The sequence below is a fragment of the Balaenoptera ricei genome, chromosome 6 (assembly GCF_028023285.1).
Source record: "Balaenoptera ricei isolate mBalRic1 chromosome 6, mBalRic1.hap2, whole genome shotgun sequence".
Classification (NCBI taxonomy): domain Eukaryota; kingdom Metazoa; phylum Chordata; class Mammalia; order Artiodactyla; family Balaenopteridae; genus Balaenoptera; species Balaenoptera ricei.
In genome coordinates, this window is record NC_082644.1 from 56,051,830 (window position 1) to 56,072,472 (window position 20,643).

General features: G+C 35.9%; 1 protein-coding gene across 2 annotated transcripts in view; it reads right to left on the reverse strand.

The window, feature by feature from the left end:
• Nucleotides 1-923: 923 nt before the first annotated feature.
• CNTLN (centlein) overlaps nt 924-20,643 on the reverse strand; it is a 354,675-nt gene continuing 334,955 nt past the window's right edge. Inside the window, exon 26 of one of the 2 annotated variants that reach the window (XM_059924674.1) lies at nt 924-983. In XM_059924674.1, coding sequence (XP_059780657.1) covers nt 945-983 — 39 coding nt within the window. In that variant the 3' untranslated portion in view covers nt 924-944. Of the gene's footprint in view, nt 984-5,496; nt 6,166-20,643 lie in introns of those variants that run through there. The other variant, XM_059924673.1, reaches the window with a different exon arrangement.

The window sequence follows — 20,643 nt, forward strand, 5'->3', positions numbered from 1 at the left end:
GTCTGAATTGGGTCTCTTGTAGACAGCATATATACAGGTCTTGTTTTTGTATCCATTCAGCCAGTCTATGTCTTTTGGTTGGATCATTTAATCCATTTACATTTAAGGTAATTATCGATATGTATGTTCCTATTACCATTTTCTTAATTGTTTTGGGTTATTGTAGGTCTTTTCCTTCTCTTGTGTTTCCTGCCTAGAGAAGTTCCTTTAGCATTTCTTGTAAAGCTGGTTTGGTGGTGCTGAATTCTCTTATCTTTTGCTTGTCTGTAAAGTTTTTAATTTCTCTGTCAAATCTGAATGAGATCCTTGCTGGGTAGAGTAATCTTGGTTGTAGGTTTTTCCCTTTCATCACTTTAAATATGTCCTGCCACTCCCTTCTGGCTTGCAGAGTTTCTGCTGAAAGATCAGCTGTTAACCTTATGGGGATTCCCTTGTATGTTATTTGTTGCTTTTCCCTTGCTGCTTTCAATATTTTTTCTTTGTATTTAATTTTTGATAGTTTGATTATTATGTGTCTTGGCATGTTTCTCCTTGGATTTATCCTATATGGAACTCTCTGCACTTCCTGGACTTGATTGACTATTTCTTTTCCCATATGAGGGAAGTTTTCAACTATAATCTCTTCAAATATTTTCTCAGTCCAATTTCTTTTTCTCTTCTTTTTCTGGGACCCCTATAATTCGAATGTTGGTACGTTTAATGTTATCCCAGAGGTCTCTGAGACTGTCCTCAATTCTTTTCATTTTTTTTCTTTATTCTGCTCTGCAGTAGTTATTTCTACTATTTTATCTTCCAGGTCACTTATCCGTTCTTCTGCCTCAGTTATTCTGCTATTGATTCCTTCTAGAGAATTTTTAATTTCATTTATTGTGTTGTTCATCATTGTTTGTTTGCTGTTTAGTTCTTCTAGGTCCTGTTTAAACGTTTCTTGTATTTTCACCATTCTATTTCCAAGATTTTGGATCATCTTTACTATCATTACTCTGAAAAAATAAAATAAAATAAAGTTATTAAAATAAAAAGTAAAAAATAATTATTAAAAATTAAAAAAAATTAAAAGTAATTAACAAAATTGAAAAATAAAACAAAAAGTGGACAGAGAGAACCCTAGGTCAAATGGTAAAAGCAAAGCTATGCAGACAAAATCACACAAAGTAGCATACACATACACAGTCACAAAAAGAGAAAAGGAAAAAATATATATATATTGTTGCTCCCAAAGTCCACCACCTCAATTTTGGGATGATTCATTGTCTATTCAGATATTCCAGAGATGCAGGGTACATCAAGTTGATTGTGGAGATTTAATCCACTGCTCCTGAGGCTGCTGGGAGAGACTTCCCTTTCTCTTCTTTGTTCACACAGCTCCGGGGGTTCAGCTTTGGATTTGGCCCTGCCTCTGCATGTAGGTCACCTGAGGGCATCTGTTCCCTGCCCAGACAGGAGGGGGTTAAAGGTGCAGCTGATTCTGAGGCTCTGGCTCACTCAGGTCGGGGGAAGTGGGGTATGGAATGCAGGGCAAGCCTGCGGTGGCAGGGACCAGCATGACGTTGCAACAGCCTGAGGCGCGCCATGTGTTCTCCTGAGGAAGTTCTCCCGGGGAAGTTCTCCCTGGATAGCGGGACCCTGGCAGTGGTGGGTTGCAAAGGCTCCCGGAAGGGGTGGTGTGGATAGTGACCCATGCTTGCACACAGGTTTCTTGGTGGCTGCAGCAGCAGCCTTAGCATCTCATGCCCATCTCTGGTGTCCGCGCTGATAGCCACGGCTCGCACCTGTCTCTGAAGCTCGTTTAGGCCGTATTCTGAATCCCCTGTCCTCGTGCACCCCGAAACAATGGTCTCTTGCCTCTTAGGCAGTTCTAGACATTTTCCCGGACTCCCTCCTGGCTAGCTGTGGTGCACTAGCCCCCTTCAGGCTGTGTTCACGCAGCCAACCCCAGTCTTCTCCCTGGGGTCTGAACTCCGAAGCACAAGCCTCAGCTCCCAGCTCCCACCCTTCCCGGCAGGTGAGCAGACAAGCCTCTCGGGCTGGTGAGTGCTGGTCGGCACTGATCCTCTGTGCGGGAATCTCTCTGATTTGCCCTCTGCACCCCTATTGCTGCACTCTCTCTCCTCTGTGGCTCCGAAGGTTCCTCCCCGCCAACCACACCCCACCCCCCCCCACGTCTCCACCATTGAAGAGGCTTCCTAGTGTCTGGAAGTTTTTCCTCCTTCACAGCTCCCTCCCAGTTGTGCGGGTCCAGTCCCTATTCTTTTGTCTCTGGTTTTTCTTTTGCTCTACCCAGGTACGTGGGGAGTTTCTTGCCTTTTGGGAAGTCTGAGGTCTTCTGCCAGCGTTTAGTAGGTGTTCTGTAGGAGTTGGTGCACATGTAGACGTATTTTTGATGTATTTGTGGGGAGGAAGGTGATCACGTCTTATTCTTCTGCCAACTTGAAGGTCTCCCTATTGTTGAGTTTTGAGAATTCTTTACTCTAGATTGAAGTCCTTTGTCAGATATTTGTAGTTCGAAAATATTTTCTCCCAGTCTGTAGCTTGTCTATTCCCAGAGCAAGAATTTTTAATTTTGATGAAGTCATATTCGCCAATTTTTCTTTTGTCCATTATGCTTTTGGTGTCATGTATAGAAACTTTTCACCTTGTCTTGGATCCCGAAGATTTTGTCTTACATTATCTTTTATATTTTACATTTCAATGTATGATTCATTTTGAGATCATTTGTGTCTGAAGTTTAGGTCAAGTTTTGTTTTTTTTTTAACCTAGGGATTTCTAATTGTTTCAGCATCATTTGTTGAAAGGTTATTCTGACTCCACTGAATTGTTTTTGAACCTTTGTTTAAAACCTGTTGAGCATATTTGCATAGGTATAGTTTCTGGTAATCTACTCTGTTTCATTGATCTGTGTGTCTATCCCGCTACCAACACCACATACTCTTGATTAGTGTAGCTATATAATGCATCTTGAAATTGGATAGAGTGATTTCTCCCATTTAAAAAATTTTGCCTTTCCATATAAATTTTGGAAGAGTCTTGTCTCCATCTTCAAAATATCTTGCTGTGATGTTGATAGGAATTGTCTTAAATCTGTATATGGATTTGGAGACAATTTTGTCATCTTTGCTATGCTGAATTTCCAATTTATATTCTCAGTATGCCTCCCCATTTAATCTTCTTTGATTTCTCTCATCAGTGTAGTTTTCCATATACAATCTTGTACACACTTTGTTAGATTTACACCTAGGTATACTTTTTTTTTTTGGCAATTGTAAATTGCATTGTATTTTAAATTTTGGTTTCCACATATTTATTACTAGCTTACTAGTGTATAGATAAACTATTTTTATATGTTGCTCTTAAATATTTTGAGACCTTGTTGAAGTCACTTGTTAATTCTGAGAGAGTTGGCTTATTTTTTTAGATAGCTTTACTTTTTCCTTTCCCATCTGTATGCCTTTTATTTCCTTTTCTTTCCTTACTGTGCCGGCTAGAATTTTCAATATTACGGTGAATTAGGGTGATGAGAGTGGACATCCTTGTCTTCTTTCTGATCTTAAGGGGAAGTGTTCAATCTTCCATCATTAAGCATAATGTTAGATGTAGGCTTTTTGTAGATGTTCCTATCAAATTAAGGAACTTCCTAGTTTTCTGTTTTTTTTTTTTTCATGCATGGGTATTGAATTTTTCAAATGTTTTTTCTAAAGTTTTATGATCACATAATATTTCTTCTTTAGTCTGTTAAAATGGTGGCATGCATTGACTGATTTTTGAATACTGAACCAGCCTAGATCTTGCATCTTCTGACCAATATCCTTCATGAACATAGAAAAATTCTAAATGGAATTGAAGCAAATTTGCATTAGTTTTCTGTTGCTGCAGCCACGAATTACCACAAACTTAGTGGCTTAAAACAGCAAAAATTTAACCTCTTACAGTTCTGGGTATGCAAAATTGGTTTCACTAGGCTAAAGTCAAGGTGTCAACAAATCTGTTTCTTTCTGGAGGCTCTAGGATACAATCAATTTCCTTGCCTCTTCCAGTCTCCAGGAGCTGCCTACGTTCTTTGGTTCATGGTCCTCATCCATACATACACCTATGGGGGTAGCATCTTCAAATTTCTCCATCCCTCTGCTTCTGCAGTAACACTGCTTTCTGTATGTCTCCTCTTGACTCCTTCTTAGAAGGCATTGGGCCCAAAAAAATAATCCAGGATTATTTCTCCACTTGAGATCCTTAATTTAATTACACTGCAAAGTCCCTTTTGCCATATAAGGTAACAAATTTAGCCTACCACACTCTATTTCTTTGTACTGTCTTTGGTTTTGGTATCTGGGTAATACTATGCCATCTCATTTTTATTTTTTGTCACAAAATTCTGCTGTGATGAGACATTACATTTTAAATTTTGTAACTTTTTCTTACTGTTGCTTTCCCATGAGTTGGGAATATTGTGATGAGTACTTAGTCTGATAATGTATATATTGCATTCTTTTAGCATAGGTAGAGTGTCATTTAATAAACATAATGCTTTGCCATTGAATTCAATAAAAAAAAATCCACACTTCACTGTGCTTAAAAGTGTGACATTTGACAGCCATTTTTCTCTTTTTATTTTTACATGATGGGTATGCACTGGTATTAAAAAAATTGCAGTATCGTAGTGTTTGTGACACAAAATGTTGTCAAGTTGTAACTGTGTCACTGTGACTTGCAGTCCTGCAAAGTGGTGAGCACACTACATATGGTCTCCGTGTGAGTACTCACCTGAACTACTGTAGTGTGAAGGCAGCCATAAACAATACTAAAACGAATGAGCATAGCTGTGTTCCGGTAAAACTTCATTGATAGACACTAAAACTTGAATTTATATAACTTTCACATGCTGCCAAATATAATTCTTTTTGATTTTTTTTACATTTAACAATGTAAATATCATTCTATCACAAAAACAGGTGGCAGGCCAGATTTGACCTGTGGGTCATGAGTTGCCAACCCTTGCCTTAATCTCATGGGATCCATATTTTAAAGCAGGGGAGGGGGGATAACAAGAAAATAAGTAAGTGAAGAGGTAAAAGATGCTTTTGTGTTATAAAGGAAATTAATAGCAAGATGGCCAGGGAGTGCTTCTTTGAGGAAATATGTAAGGCAAACCTGAATGATACGCAGGAGCCAGTCATGAGAAAAGAGTACAGAGTATTCTACAAAGAGAGAACAGCAAGGGCAAAGGATGGAGGCGGGCACAAGTCTGGTGAATTGGAAGAACCAAAAAGTCAGGTGTGGCAGCAACACAGAAAGATGGGAAATGGCTTGGGAATGTTCGGGAATCTAAATAAGGATGGCTGCCCACTGTTAAGAATTTAATTTAATTAGCGCACTGTGAGGAGTAGCCTAACTAATACACTGGGTTTGTGGCCCTTGCTAATTTATATGACCACAGAAAATACTGTGAGTTAAGAAAAAAACAGAGGGAGCAAAGGAGAAATTGTTTTTATTTTTGCTGAACTGTTCTAGGAAAATACAATATCTCCTATATAATCCCGTAGACTGAGAACAGGTACAATTGGACCACACCATTTATTTCATTAAATGCTCATCCTTAAGTGATAATGCTTTACTTTATATTTGCTTACAATACAAATGTGTTGCTTATCAGGTGATTTAAGGCCATTTATAGCAGGTTTACGTAAAAAGTGTAGTTTCTTTATAAAACTCAGAACATTAAATCCTCAGTTCACACTTCTTTCTTTTGATATTCAGACCAATTTGTGTATGCCAAGCTTGTTCTAATTCCTTCTAATGTACTGGAAAGAATATCATTTTCAGGTTTGCATTGATTTGTGGCAATATTTGTATTCAACAATCAAATGCTACACTATTTCCTTCTAAATGGCTGTGCACTTAATTAGTTTCACTTGTTCAGCAATTAATTGGTTTCACAGACTGCTTATTTTGGTATTGACCCTGACTATTGATAGTTGGAGCAGATACTGTTATCAGGACTGCAATGCATGTTTTCCGATCACACCACATAAAGTTTTCACGTTTGAAAAAATGTTCTCAATCATAATATCATCTAATATCTTTCATAATTGCAAAATATTCTTCAACTAGTTTCTTTTTTTCATTTATTTTCTCCAGTACTGCTTCTAGTAAATATGTGGCCAAAGGAAGCTGTAAAAGAAACACAGAAAAAAAGATCAAAACTCTATATTTTCTTCAGTTCAGAAACATATACTAAATATCATTAAACCATTAGAACTCAGCTATCTGCAACTTTGCACCCATAATGGTACCCTACTGGGTCTCTTTTCAACTGATCTTGCTGGTTAGTGTGGGTAATTTTGTCTTTTATAATAAAAATGATAAAGGAGCAGAAGTAAAATGAAAAAAGATAAACGCCTTATTGAACAATTCATGGTTTACTGACCATGTTAATGTTGTAATCTGCAATACAAGCAGTTAAGCCATTTATCTTCAGTCAGCTGATCAATAGCAGGTTACAGTCCTCTCTAGGGCCCAGAGGCCCACAGTAGTACTGTGTGTTCATCACTCAAAAGAGTGAGAAAGAACTATCAATACACTTGTCTGTGTTAGAGCTGAACATCTCAACAACTGTAGGGTGAAGTTTCAGAGGAAAAAAAATGGCAAAAGTATATCCATTGATTAAGTTGTTATAGAAAAGTTTGGCATATCAAAGTGTAATACACATGTTGCAAACTGCTGAGTTTATGAAATATAGACTACATTTTAAAATTTCATAATTTATATAACTTTCCTGGTAAAGTTTTATTGTTCCCTGTGCTTCACTGAGGTGCCCGTAGAACTCACACAATACACTTATGGGTTATAAGTGAAAGAAAATCTTAAATGTTGCCCAGTTACCTCCCAAAGGCCTACCGACTTCCTTTTATCCTCCTTCCCAGCTATCTAGTTTCATATAAAAGGTTTATAACAGTCAAGAAGTTCACTAAGTCATTTTTGCAATTGTCCTTTTGATTAACCAGTAAAGACTACTTTTGTCTCCCTGAATATATTAACGAGAATCCTTATCAAGCCCAGTCCCCTTCCCTACAGGGATGTAGAGTCAGGCCCTTCTTTGTGCTAGGACAACCACCAACAGACAGCAACACTGGTCAGTATCTGAACAAAATCAGCCTGATGTCCGCTGTGTGAGTTGTTCAGCTGTGCTCAGATCAGCTATGCTCAGCTGTGATTATAATTAGCTAAACCTAGCATAATGGTTCTTTTCTGAATTCAAACTGGGAAAAAGAGAAAAGACTGGCCAGTGGCAGTGAAACAGATTGGGCAGTGAAACAGGCCCAAAAGGCACAAACAGATTATGCAGGCCATGGAGAAAATATAGAGACTGGTGTTGGTCCACAGAATTGCCTCATATCCTAAGTAGCTTTCTAGTTTAACTTCCTTCTTATATTTATAATAAATTGTCTTTTCCTTAAGATACTTTGAGTCTATGTCAGGATAGACTCTATCTATAGTCTATGTCAAGAGTTTTAGACATTTGTCTTACTTGAAACTTACCACTAAATAAAGCATAAGATACAGAAATATCACATTTCTTCACTTCTTAAGATACAGGTGAATATAAGATAGGCACATTGACTTAAAAACAGCTTTTTCTGGAAAAAAGAAACCTACCACATTAAATATACACAAACTGCATATGCATTTCAATTTCAGAAATGTGAAAACGTGAGGAAATGCATCATAGAATCAAGGAAAAAGAATATATTAGATTCCCTTCTGGAAGATAATGATACTCATTGCAAATCCTTACTTTGAGAAAATTGCCCTTCTGGGATGCAGAAAACAGTTATATTTGGTGAAACTGCCAGTTTTACAAATGAGACAATTTAAATTCTCAGGGCATTAATATTAGATGTTAAAGGAATACTCACACACACAAAGGCAAAACTACCAGGTAACTTTCTTTTACTTTGACTATGGCACTCAGTACCATATGCATTCCAACAAAAGAGCAAACAAACAAGATGAGAATAACCTCCCATCTCTTCCTGGTAGAAGCAAAAGCAGAAATGAGTGTTTAAAAAAGTTGTTCTAAGAAAAAAGGGTTCTCTGATCAAATAAGTTTGGGAAAGAAACCAAACTTTAAAATGTTATTTTATTTCAGGATCTCTTAGAGACTTTAAGGTGCCAATGGTACTGTGTTTCTCCAAGAGGGCAATGTAATACCCTGTTTCTAAATTCATTTGTCCGCACTTTTCTCATAGTCTATTTATCATGTGGAACTAGTGGTCCATGGAATACACTTTGGGAAACATGCTGGCTCTATGATTTCCTGTATAATAATGTCACAGCACTTTTACCAGGACACAATGTACTGACATTAATCATCTTATTTGCACAGTTCATTTTCAAGTTAAAAACTAAACCTACTCTTATCTTGTGATCAGAACAATTTTCAGCATGTCATGTAGTTGGACATTTGGCTTCTTCTTATCTCGAAGAATCTCCCTTCCAGGAAGCCTCCAAAGTGGAACAAGAGGTCCATTTACTAATTTATTGCTGACAACCCCTTTTACTCTTTTCCTCTGGCTCCCAATAAAACGAAAAGCCCCACAGTTAAACACAACTGTTTGTCAAACCTGTTTTATTGGATTGTAAGCTTCTTTTAAGCTTTATACAGAGCCTAACACTTTATGCATTTCAAAAAGCAACCCATCCTTTAATCAAGATGCATGATTTGTGCACATCCATCTGCCCTTGTAGGTTCTTCTATTTTTCTCTACAAATAGGTCAGAAAAAGATTAGTATCTGCCTTTATATAATATTAGACAAAAGTTCATATATCTTACAAGGTAGTTGGAGATGGTTCTTTATCTATTTTAATCCAACTTTTCTATTTTCCTTTTTAATACAAAGATTCCTACTTTTCTCCCCTCTAAACCCAGTGTTCTACTTTCTGTTTATGAATTGTAGTTTATTGGCAACCAGCTTTCAAACCGGTCTTTAAAAAAATTTTTTTTTTAATATATAAGGATCAATTGTAATGGACAATCTGGAAGAAATGGACAGATTCTTAGAAATGCACAAACTGCCGAGACTGAACCAGGAAGAAATAGAAAATATGAACAGACCAATCACAAGCACTGAAATTGAAACTGTGATTAAAAACCTTCCAACAAACAAAAGCCCAGGACCAGATGGCTTCACAGGCGAATTCTATCAAACATTTAGAGAAGAGCTAACACCTATCCTTCTCAAACTCTTCCAAAATATTGCAGAGGGAGGAACACTCCCAAACTCATTCTACGAGGCCACCATCACCCTGATACCAAAACCAGACAAAGATGTCACAAAGAAAGAAAACTACAGGCCAATATCACTGATGAACATAGATGCAAAAATCCTCAACAAAATACTCGCAAACAGAATCCAACAGCACATTAAAAGGATCATACACCATGATCAAGTGGGGTTTATCCCAGGAATGCAAGGATTCTTCAATATACGCAAATCAATCAATGTGATACACCATATTAACAAATTGAAGGAGAAAAACCATATGATCATCTCAATAGATGCAGAGAAAGCTTTCGACAAAATTCAACACCCATTTATGATAAAAGCCCTGCAGAAAGTAGGCATAGAGGGAACTTTCCTCAACATAATAAAGGCCATATATGACAAACCCATAGCCAACATTGTCCTCAATGGTGAAAAACTGAAACCATTTCCACTAAGATCAGGAACAAGACAAGGTTGCCCACTCTCACCACTATTATTCAACATAGTTTTGGAAGTGTTAGCCACAGCAATCAGAGAAGACAAAGAAATAAAAGGAATCCAAATCGGAAAAGAAGAAGTAAAGCTGTCACTATTTGCAGATGACATGATACTATACATAGAGAATCCTAAAGAGGCTACCAGAAAACTCCTAGAGCTAATCAATGAATTTGGTAAAGTAGCAGGATACAAAATTAATGCACAGAAATCGCTTGCATTTCTATACACTAATGACGAAAAATCTGAAAGTGAAATTAAGAAAACACTCCCGTTTACCATTGCAACAAAAAGAATAAGATATCTAGGAATAAACCTACCTAAGGAGACAAAAGACCTGTATGCAGAAAATTATAAGACACTGATGAAAGAAATTAAAGATGATACAAATAGATGGAGAGATATACCATGTTCCTGGATTGGAAGAATCAACATTGTGAAAATGACTGTACTACCCAAAGCAATCTACAGATTCAATGCAATCCCTATCAAACTACCACTGGCATTTTTCACAGAACTAGAACAAAAAATTTCACAATTTGCATGGAAACACAAAAGACCCCGAATAGCCAAAGCAATCTTGAGAACGAAAAATGGAGCTGGGGGAATCAGGCTCCCTGACTTCAGACTATATTACAAAGCTTCAGTAATCAAGACAGTTTGGTACTGGCACAAAAACAGAAATATAGATCAATGGAACAGGATAGAAAGCCCAGAGATAAACCCACACACATATGGTCACCTTATCTTTGATAAAGGAGGCAAGCATATACAGTGGAGAAAAGACAGCCTCTTCAATAAGTGGTGCTGGGAAAATTGGACAGGTACATGTAAAAGTATGAAATTAGAACACTCCCTGACACCATGCACAAAAATAAACTCAAAATGGATTAAAGACCTAAGTGTAAGGCCAGACACTATCAAACTCTTAGAGGAAAACATAGGCAGAACACTCTATGACATACATCACAGCAAGATTCTTTTTGACCCAGCTCCCAGAGAAATGGAAATAAGAACACAAATAAACAAATGGGACCTAATGAAACTTAAAAGCTTTTGCACAGCAAAGGAAACCATAAACAAGACCAAAAGACAACCCTTAGAATGGGAGAAAATATTTGCAAATGAAGCAACTGACAAAGGATTAATCTCCAAGATTTACAAGCAGCTCATGCAGCTCAATAACAAAAAAATGAACAACCCAATCCAAAAATGGGCAGAAGACCTAAATAGACATTTCTCCAAAGAAGATATACAGATGGCCTACAGACACATGAAAGAATGCTCAACATCATTAATCATTAGAGAAATGCAAATCAAAACTACAATGAGATATCATCTCACACCGGTCAGAATGGCCATCATCAAAAAATCTAGAAACAATAAATGCTGGAGAGGGTGTGGAGGAAAGGGAACACTCTTGCACTGTTGGTGGGAATGTAAATTGATACAGCCACTATGGAGAACAGTATGGAGGTTCCTTAAAAAACTACAAATAGAACTACCATACGACCCAGCAATCCCACTACTGGGCATATACCCTGAGAAAACCATAGGTCAAAAAGTGTCATGTACCACAATGTTCATTGCAGCTCTATTTACAATAGCCAGGACATGGAAGCAACCTAAATGTCCATCGACAGACGAATGGATAAAGAAGATGTGGCACATATATACAATGGAATATTACTCAGCCGTAAAAAGAAATGAAATGGAGGTATTTGTAATGAGGTGGATGGAGTTAGAGTCTGTCATACAGAGTGAAGTAAGTCAGAAAGAGAAAAACAAATACAGTATGCTAACACATATATACGGAATCTAAGGGAAAAAAAAAAAAAAAAAAGGCCATGAAGAACCTAGTGGCAAGACGGGAATAAAGACACAGACCTACTAGAGAATGGACTTGAGGATATGGGGAGGGGGTGGGGTGAGATGTGACAGGGTAAGAGAGTGTCATGGACATATATACACTACCAAATGTAAAATAGATAGCTAGTGGGAAGCAGCCGCATAGCACAGGGAGATCAGCTCGGTGCTTTGTGACCACCTAGAGGGGTGGGATGGGGAGGGTGGGAGGGAGGGAGATGCAAGAGGGAAGAGAAATGGGAACATATTGTATATGTATAACTGATTCACTTTGTTATAAAGCAGAAGCTAACACACTATTGTAAGGCAATTATACTTCAATAAAGATGTTTAAAAAAAAAAAAAAAAGGATCAATTGTAATTCTGTAATAATATAAAATTAATGTAATTTATGATGAAACAGTTAATAATTAAAACAAAGTTAGAGGAAGACTAAGGAAAAGTCAGAATTATAAAACATTTCATAAGATAAACAACAAGGTCCTACTGTATAGCACAGGGAACTATACTCAATATCCTGAGATAAATCATAATGGAAAAGAAAATGAAAGAGAATGTATATATATATGTGTATAACTGAATCACTTTGCTGTATAGCAGAAATTATTACAACACTGTAAGTCAACTATACTTGAAAAAAATAAATTAAAAAAATAAACATTTCACAAAACATACTTATTTCATAAAATATACTTATTGTTTTCAAATGAATAAAATAAAGTAACTGTTAACCAAAATTTTTTAGTAGATCTCCTTTCTATTTTACAAATAGTTCCTTACTAATGGAGCAGACTCAGTACATATTCAAATAATAAATACACTAACAGCCTTGGTTTTGAAAATAGCCTCTCTTACCAATCTTACCCTATTCATTTTTCACAAACATTTTTCATAGTACAGATAAAAATTTCTGATTAGTGAAGGATGAATTAACAAAACATTTTGTTTTTTGAGAAAGGTTAAAAAATGGGATCTTTAGTTAATTGGTTATTTTTAGTTAATTGAGAGTAATCACTTATATCACATAGATTATCAATAACTTAAATCTCATAAATTATAGTTAATCTGAAGACTAAGTGGAATATAATTTAATCTACAGTGACTCAAGAAAGCTCTTCGAAATCCTATGGTACCATATGAATATCAATTCTCAGCATACAGATATAGAGTGGATAGAGTTACCACTGAAACTATATTTAATATATAAAATGCCTCAGGAAGGGCTTTAAAAATTCACATCGTTTGCTTATTTGTTTGGCATATTTTTTAGAACTGCAAAATGTTTTACAAAACACTAAGAAGACGAGGAAATCTGAACTTTTTAGAGTCTAGATTAAGTGCAGGTTTATTTCGTACAGGCAGCATAGAGTCTGTTCCTTTCTCTCTCTCTGCATTCTGGAGGAAACTCCCTCAGATACAGAAGAAAGCACAACCATTCTTTTACTGATAGGATTTTGGATTTGGATTGAAGTGACAACCTGACTAGCCAACAGCAGAGATCTTTTCTCACTTGCCCCATCAAATATATGTGAAACAACAAACCCAACAATTATGCTGCCTTGGGTTTCATCTCAGATGGCATGTGCTGGGGCCTATGAAGTCCAGAAAGTCTGCTGGACTTTCTGCATAATTTTATTCTCTTGCATAAAAAAGAAGTGATACTCTTAGTTATGTCATTGCAGTTACACAAGCTTGAACTCTTCAGCACAAGGGGAAAAATGGACAGGGGAAGAGCTGATACTGCATGAGATTTCTTGGAATGGGAATTTAATTAGGGCATCGGAATAACTGTGAGTTTTGCTTGGTCTATACTGTAATCTTAAAGTGGGTCTTCCTGGTCATTCTGGCTGTCCCTGTTGCCAAAGGTGACTTCTCTTACTGGAGGGACTTCCCCTGACTTCAGATTTTAGGCTTCTCTTATATGTAAATGCCTACAGATGTTTGCCTTTAGGAAGTGTTATGCCAGTGACACAACCTCAAACTTACCACTCACAGTAATTATGGCTTCATTTAGAGGTGTTTCTGTATAAAGGTAAGATATGAATGATAGTTGCAGATGTTGGAGAGCTACGTTGGAAGAATAACAAAGCCTCAAGTCCATAAGTGTGAAACATACAGATAATTTACAGCATCAGCACTAACTGGAATGTGCTCTTAATAGTATAAAACTGAAAAGTTTTGTATTGAAAGAAAAAAATTGAAATAAGGGTAACTCTTTAAATCTAAAGGACAAGATTAACATTTTAACCATTTTCATTCTTATATTTGGTTTGAAAACTATTACCAAAAGATACTGCTTTTAAAATAAAAATTGATAATGGCCATTCTGACCGGTGTAAGCTGATACCTCATTGTAGTTTTGATTTGCATTTCTCTAATGATTAGTGATGTTGAGCATCCTTTCATGTGTTTGTTGGCAATCTGTATATCTTCTTTGAAGAAATGTCTATTTAGGTCTTCTGCCCATTTTTGGATTGGGTTGTTTGTTTTTTTGTTATTGAGCTACATGAGCTGCTTGTATACTTTGTATAGCTGATTCACTTTGTTATGTAACAGAAACTAATACACCATTGTAAAGCAATTATACTCCAATAAAGATGTTAAAAAAATAAAATAAATAAAATAAAATATAAAAATAAAAATTGACTTTAGCAGAGCTGTACTAAAAGTAAAGATATTAAATTTTATATATTATACTTGCTTTAACAAAGGATATGATTCAGTGAGATTTTGAGAGTTTAGTAAGAAACCAATGTAGTCTGATTATTATAAAATTAAAGGTGGAAAATTTGGAATAAATAAATATTCATACACCCACTCTACTATCTTGTAATTAAAAGATCGAACTTGTTAAAATAACCAAGCATGGTATCAGAAAGAACAGTTTATTTATAATTTAAAACTGGCATTGAATTGTGAGCTAAGTTTCCTAAATGTTGTTTATATTTCTGGTGTGTTATCTATCTATCTATCTATCTATCTATCTATCTATCTATCCATCCATCCTTCTACCTATCTATCTTGGTGTTCTGCTGAATATTGAAGTCTGTATCTGCTATTCTTAAACTTTGGTGAAGGCTATAATTTGTTTTCCTTTCATTTCCCCCCAATTTTTTATAGTGGTAAAATACACATAAAATTTACCTTTTAACTTTAATGACATATGTCTTTTTTCTGGTATCATGAAAGTAGGCTTTAATTTGTTAAATTAAAAAAAAAATCCCAGCAAGTCTCTGAATGGAGAATTTTTAACTTTTGCTACTTCAGTTGGATGTGAGGAATAAGTGTATGTGGGTGACTGTGTGGGTTTATGTGTGTGGAGAGAGTAAGTGTGGGAGTTTGCAGTATGTGCATGTTATCAGTGTGTTGTAAGTGCAACACTGAAAGCAACAGAGTAAATGTCTTCAGGGTTGTAAAGAGAAACTTTCTGTTAACCTTCAGACTGGAAGTTATTCTATTTACAAAAGCCAGGGAGATTTATAAAACCTTCTCACTGCCATATTGCAAAGCATCTATAGAAGGTAAGCATATTTTGCAGAAAGGGCACTGGGGAAAGAGCCATTTTAAATTTCACCATTTGCAAGATCTGAAGCAACTAATAGGAACAGGGATATCTAAAACTTACGAAAAAACATCGATCAAAGTCTATACTTTCAATTATCAACAACTGAAGGCAGAAAGAATTTTTGATATGGTCCCAATACAAGAAAATGATCTACACAAAGTGGATGAAAATGGACTGAATGAAATCTAGAAAAGGATTAACAAACAACATAGAATAAGGCAACAACAAAACAAGATCAAGACACATTTTCTAGCCATTCCTGGCTAAGTGTTTTTTATATAAATCCTAGTAAAGAACCATATTGTGGTTATAACTGTATATTATACAAGTATACATATTTTAATATACATACCCATAATTCTGTTCAAGTTAATTGTTTAAAAACTTTCATAGTTTATATATTTTAACTATTTGTTTATTGCTCTCCATCACCAGAAATGTAAGCTCCATGAGGGTAGTGATTTTTGTCTCTTGTTCACTGCTATACCACCAAACCTGAAACATTACCTTACATGCAGTAGACACTCAATACACGTTTTAAAAATGGATTTTACAGCTTGGGTTCAATTTTATCTCCACTAATTCTTTCCACTGCCTTTATAAAATCACAAGTAGAAAAGACTGTTTCAGGTATTATTAAGGCCTGAAAACAAAACTAAATGATCCTTACTATAATTTTAATTTTGAGGATCAGAATGGACAGAACAAATAAACAATGTCTCTTAGAAGGCAGAGTATAAATAACTGACTCCTTTTTGTTTGCATATATGAGAAAGTAATATCAACTAGAGTATGACAGAGGGACAGCTCCTTCTTTGTCAATTGAAAAGAAACATATTAAGTATGAAATAAAATAATTTATCTCATTTATTCACAGTTATGCCCAGTAGATAGAAATTCAAATTCAAATGCATTTAATGCAGTCGCTGCTAATGGTGGGGGACATAGCACATGAGATATAAGAACTTAATTGGGGACTTCCCTGGTGGTGCAGTGGTTAAGAATCCACCTGCCAGTGCAGGGGACACGGGTTCGACCCCTGGTCTGGGAAGATCCCACATACTGCTGAGCAACTAAGCCCATGCACCACAACTACTGAGCCCATGCACTGCAACTACTGAAGCCTGTGCTCTATGGCCCGTGCTCTGCAACAAGAGAAGCCACCACAATGAGAAGCCCAGGCACCACAACGAAGAGTAGCCCCCACTTGCCATAACAAGAGAAAGCCCAAGTGCAGCAATGAAGACCCAACGCAGCCAAAAATAAATTTTGAAAATTAAATTTTTTTAATTAAAAAAATTAAAAAATAAATAGTCTCTGGCTGCTATAAAAAAGAACTTAATTGGATTTACTTAAAAATAAAAAGGTATTCTTTTTATTTTTTCACTCTGCCTCATATTAAGGAATTCATTTTTTTAAACGGAGATATAATTCACATAACATAAAGTTCACCAGTTTAAAATGTATAATTCACTGGTTGTACAAAGTTGTACAACCATCACCTTCATCTAATTCCAGAACATTTTCATCACCCCAAAAGAAACCCTGTACCCATTAGCAGTCATGGTCCCTCTTCCCCCATCCCCTGGCAACTACTAATCTACTTTCTGTCTTGATAGATTTGCCTATTCTGTACATTTCATAGAATGAAATCACACAGTAAGTTACCTTTTGTGTATGGCTTCTTTCACGTAGCATAAGGTGTACAAGGTTCTTCCAGGTTGTAGCACTATCAGTACTTCATTCCATTTCATGGCTGAATAATATTTCATGTGTGCATATACCATGTTTTGTTTATCCATCCATCAGTTGATGGACCTTTGGATTCCTTCCACTTTTGAGCTACTATGAACTATCATTGAGCTGCTATGAACATTTATGTAGCAGTTTTTATATGGACATATGTTTTTACTTATCTTGGGTATATACCTAAGTGTGGAACTGCTGGGTCATATAATCTCTACTTTTAACTTTTTGAGGAACTGCCAGACTGTTTTCCACAAGGGTGGCACCATTTTATCTTCTCACAAGCAATGTATAAGGGTTCTAATTTCTCCACATCCTCACCAACACTTGCTATTGTCTGTCTTTTTGATTATAGCCATCCTACTGGATATGAATAGTATCTCATTTTGGTTTTTGGTTTGCATTTCCCTAATGGCTAGTGATGTTGAGCATATGTACATGTGCTTATTGGCTATTTGTATATCTTCTTGTAGAAATGACTATTCAGATCAGTTTCTTTTCTTTTGTTGTTAAGTTGTAAGAGTTTGAAATGTGTTCTTAAATGGTTAGATTTCACTGAGAAAAGCCACACAGCAGGTTGGGATGAACTAATGAAAAACTGTGAGTCCCTGAATATTGTTATTGACATGTATCAACTAAATTTTTTATGGCTTCAATCACTGACATCTCTGTCTACCAAATCTGATCTACCTCTCTTGATCCCTAAAACTTTTAAAGGTATCATCATGTTTCTCATCATATAAGGTATTAAACTCACCTCTCTTTGGTTTCTGCTTTCTGACCCCTTCATGTAATCTCAGTACTGCTATGGATTCAGTTTCTATAAAGTGGGTCACATCTATCTCGTCCTTCCTATTTTTATAGTGAGGGCACATGCAGGCCCCCACTTACTTTTGCCTTGACTACCTTCTTGCTCCCAGTCTCTTATCCCTCCAAACCATCCTACATGCTGATCTCATGTATCTTTCTAAAGCACAACTCTGATTACATCCCTTTCCTGCTCAAAGGCGTTTATTGTTTAGTCCCAGTCTACTTTTCCTATTTCTGTTTTTTTTTTCTCCCATGTCCTAAAACACAGAAAAACTAATTTTGGGTGGTTCTCCCACCCTATTATAATCATTAATTTGCTTGTTTGTCTCTGCCATAAACTGTAAGTTTTAAAAAATGTAATAATGCAAAAAGAGGAATTAATACAAGTAAAAATCTTCAAAGAAATTAAAAGGCAGCTATGCCAGAAAAAATGAAAGTAGGTATTAGAACAACTTTTTTTCAGTGTGATTCTTATTATTAGAAATCTGTGGAGACAAAGGTTAGATGCAGATAAAGAGCAAATACTTAAAATTACCAATTGTATCAGGACCACTTGAAAGGAGGACAAATATTGCATTCTGTGTTAAATATAGGTAAGTTAAGGTTTTAGACCTTTTAATTCTCATGCACTTCTGGCAAACAGTACCAGTAGGTATATTATTGTGCGGGCCCATATTGCCACATGGCAGGACAGCTTTTTATTTTCTGGTAAATATCTTATTTATATAAATTTTAATCCAATGAATGTAGAGAAAATTTTCTTTAAGAGAAAATAGTTCTGTGGCCTAATCCTTAAACAAAAGATAAAACCACAAGGCCAGATTCACTCCTATGATGTCAGAATTCCATTACATATACCACCCAACACAGAGGGAGGACATAAAAGGGAAGTTTTCTTATAATTTTATTTTCAAAATATTTTAATAATCAAATATCAATATTGAATTAATTAGGGCTCTTTTCAGGGAATGCGCTCAATTATTCCACAGCTTCAAGATCGTGTAACCTCAGGTACACGGAGCTGCATGCCAAAAACTAAACAAAACAAATGAATGAACGTATTTATACTTTTGCCCTCACAATCCTGTGAGCATAATATAGACTCCCAAAAACTGGTGGACAAAGAAAACCTTTTCTAAAATTCAGGACAAATATAATTGCTAGAATTGAGAAAGAAGAAAAGTAGGATAAAAAAAAGATGTTTTCTATTTTATAGATTTTTCTCTTGGGTGTAATTATAAAGTGACATTCAAGTGCAACCAATGAAGTCCCTATTTTTTTTCTCACAGAATTCAAAGGCATCAGCAAAACCACCTATGTCAGTAATAAAAATAAAAAGTCTTTGACTTTTTAAATGTTATCATACTGTCACAGTGGAATAAAATTAACTTGACAAATGCTCAAAGGCACATGGTGCAGTTCATTATGTATAACAGCAACAGCAGCGGTTTCCCAGTGTTCATAGAGGCTGCTCCATTAAATTTACCTCCAGTCAATAATTAGGAGTCCACAAATAAACCTGGGCAATTAAATCAATACTGCCAGGCAATTATATTCTAGAGGCCAGGCTCAGTGGCACAAAAAGGCACTATATCAAACTGCAGTATTAAGCAGTCTAATGCCATTTTCAACAGGATTTTTTTTACAATAACTGGACAGAATAAGCATACATCCAGATAATGCAGAATGTATATATGTATATCTACATGTGTTAGTCAAAAAATCAGATCTGGTGTCAATAGAGCTTTAGTAAAATTTAAAAAAGATTTATACATATCAATTTGTTATTTTTATGTTCATAATTGATGATAAAACTTCCATATTAAAAGGTCATACTTACAAGTTGAATGTTAAAAAATCCACTACAAAGTTTATTTTTATAACTTTCACGTTTAAAAAAATAACCTGTAACAATCATTACTGAACTCCTTTGATGTGCCAGGCACTGGGCTGGGTGCTGGGAATGCAACATGATTGAGAAATGGCCTTTCTTCTCAAAAGCAAGAAGGCTTTGCCCAGCACCTGCACGTCTGCACTTAAACAACTTGAAGCAAAAGAGTGCCCATCACCTTCTATTACTATTGATAGTAATAGTAATAGTGTTTCCAGATAATGTTTCAAAAATATATAAAATGGGTACTAAGAATATGAATAGTTCATATATTATTTACTTATTCTTGACTTTTCCAAAAACGTAGATACTGCACTCACAGAACAATATTTTTTTTTTTGCTATTTTGAGAAATATGTTTTAGCTGTTTTTAATCCAGTTCATTTTAAAAACAGACAACAATTAGGTTGAGCAAAAAGAACTATAATGAAAAAGTTTTAGAATATATTACATGCTGTCAGTGATATCAAAACAAAAGTTGGCTATGACTAGAAAAGCAGGGCTCTCACCTGCCAATAAACTGCCCTGATCACTTACAAGAGGGGCACATCCCAGCGGACTATATGTGTATTAAAAAAATACTTGAAAGGGAAGAAAAAGTATCACACAGGTCACAGCAGCAGTCTCAATAGACCCCTCAGGGATTTCAGCTCGTCTTGGCCTCGTCATCCTCTATGCAGCTTTCCACTCAGCCCAGAAAATGTCGATAGGAAAATGTTTGAGGGGCCTCTGGTGGAAATTTTTTCATTCTTTCTGCATTGACAGGATGCCAAATCAATATTTACTTCCCACTAACAAGCTGCTCGAGGTCTCAGTAGAAAATATTGTAGAGAATGCAGGAAGACACAGTAATAAACAGCTGTCTGGCTGTGAGGAAAACATGAATTGACTGGAAACAGGTCCATAGTAAAAGGTCACTGAAACCCATGAACTCCTCAGGTGTCCATATCAACTACTAACTTTAAAGACACATAATAAAGAATCTCTTTTCCTAAGAGGGCTGAGAGAA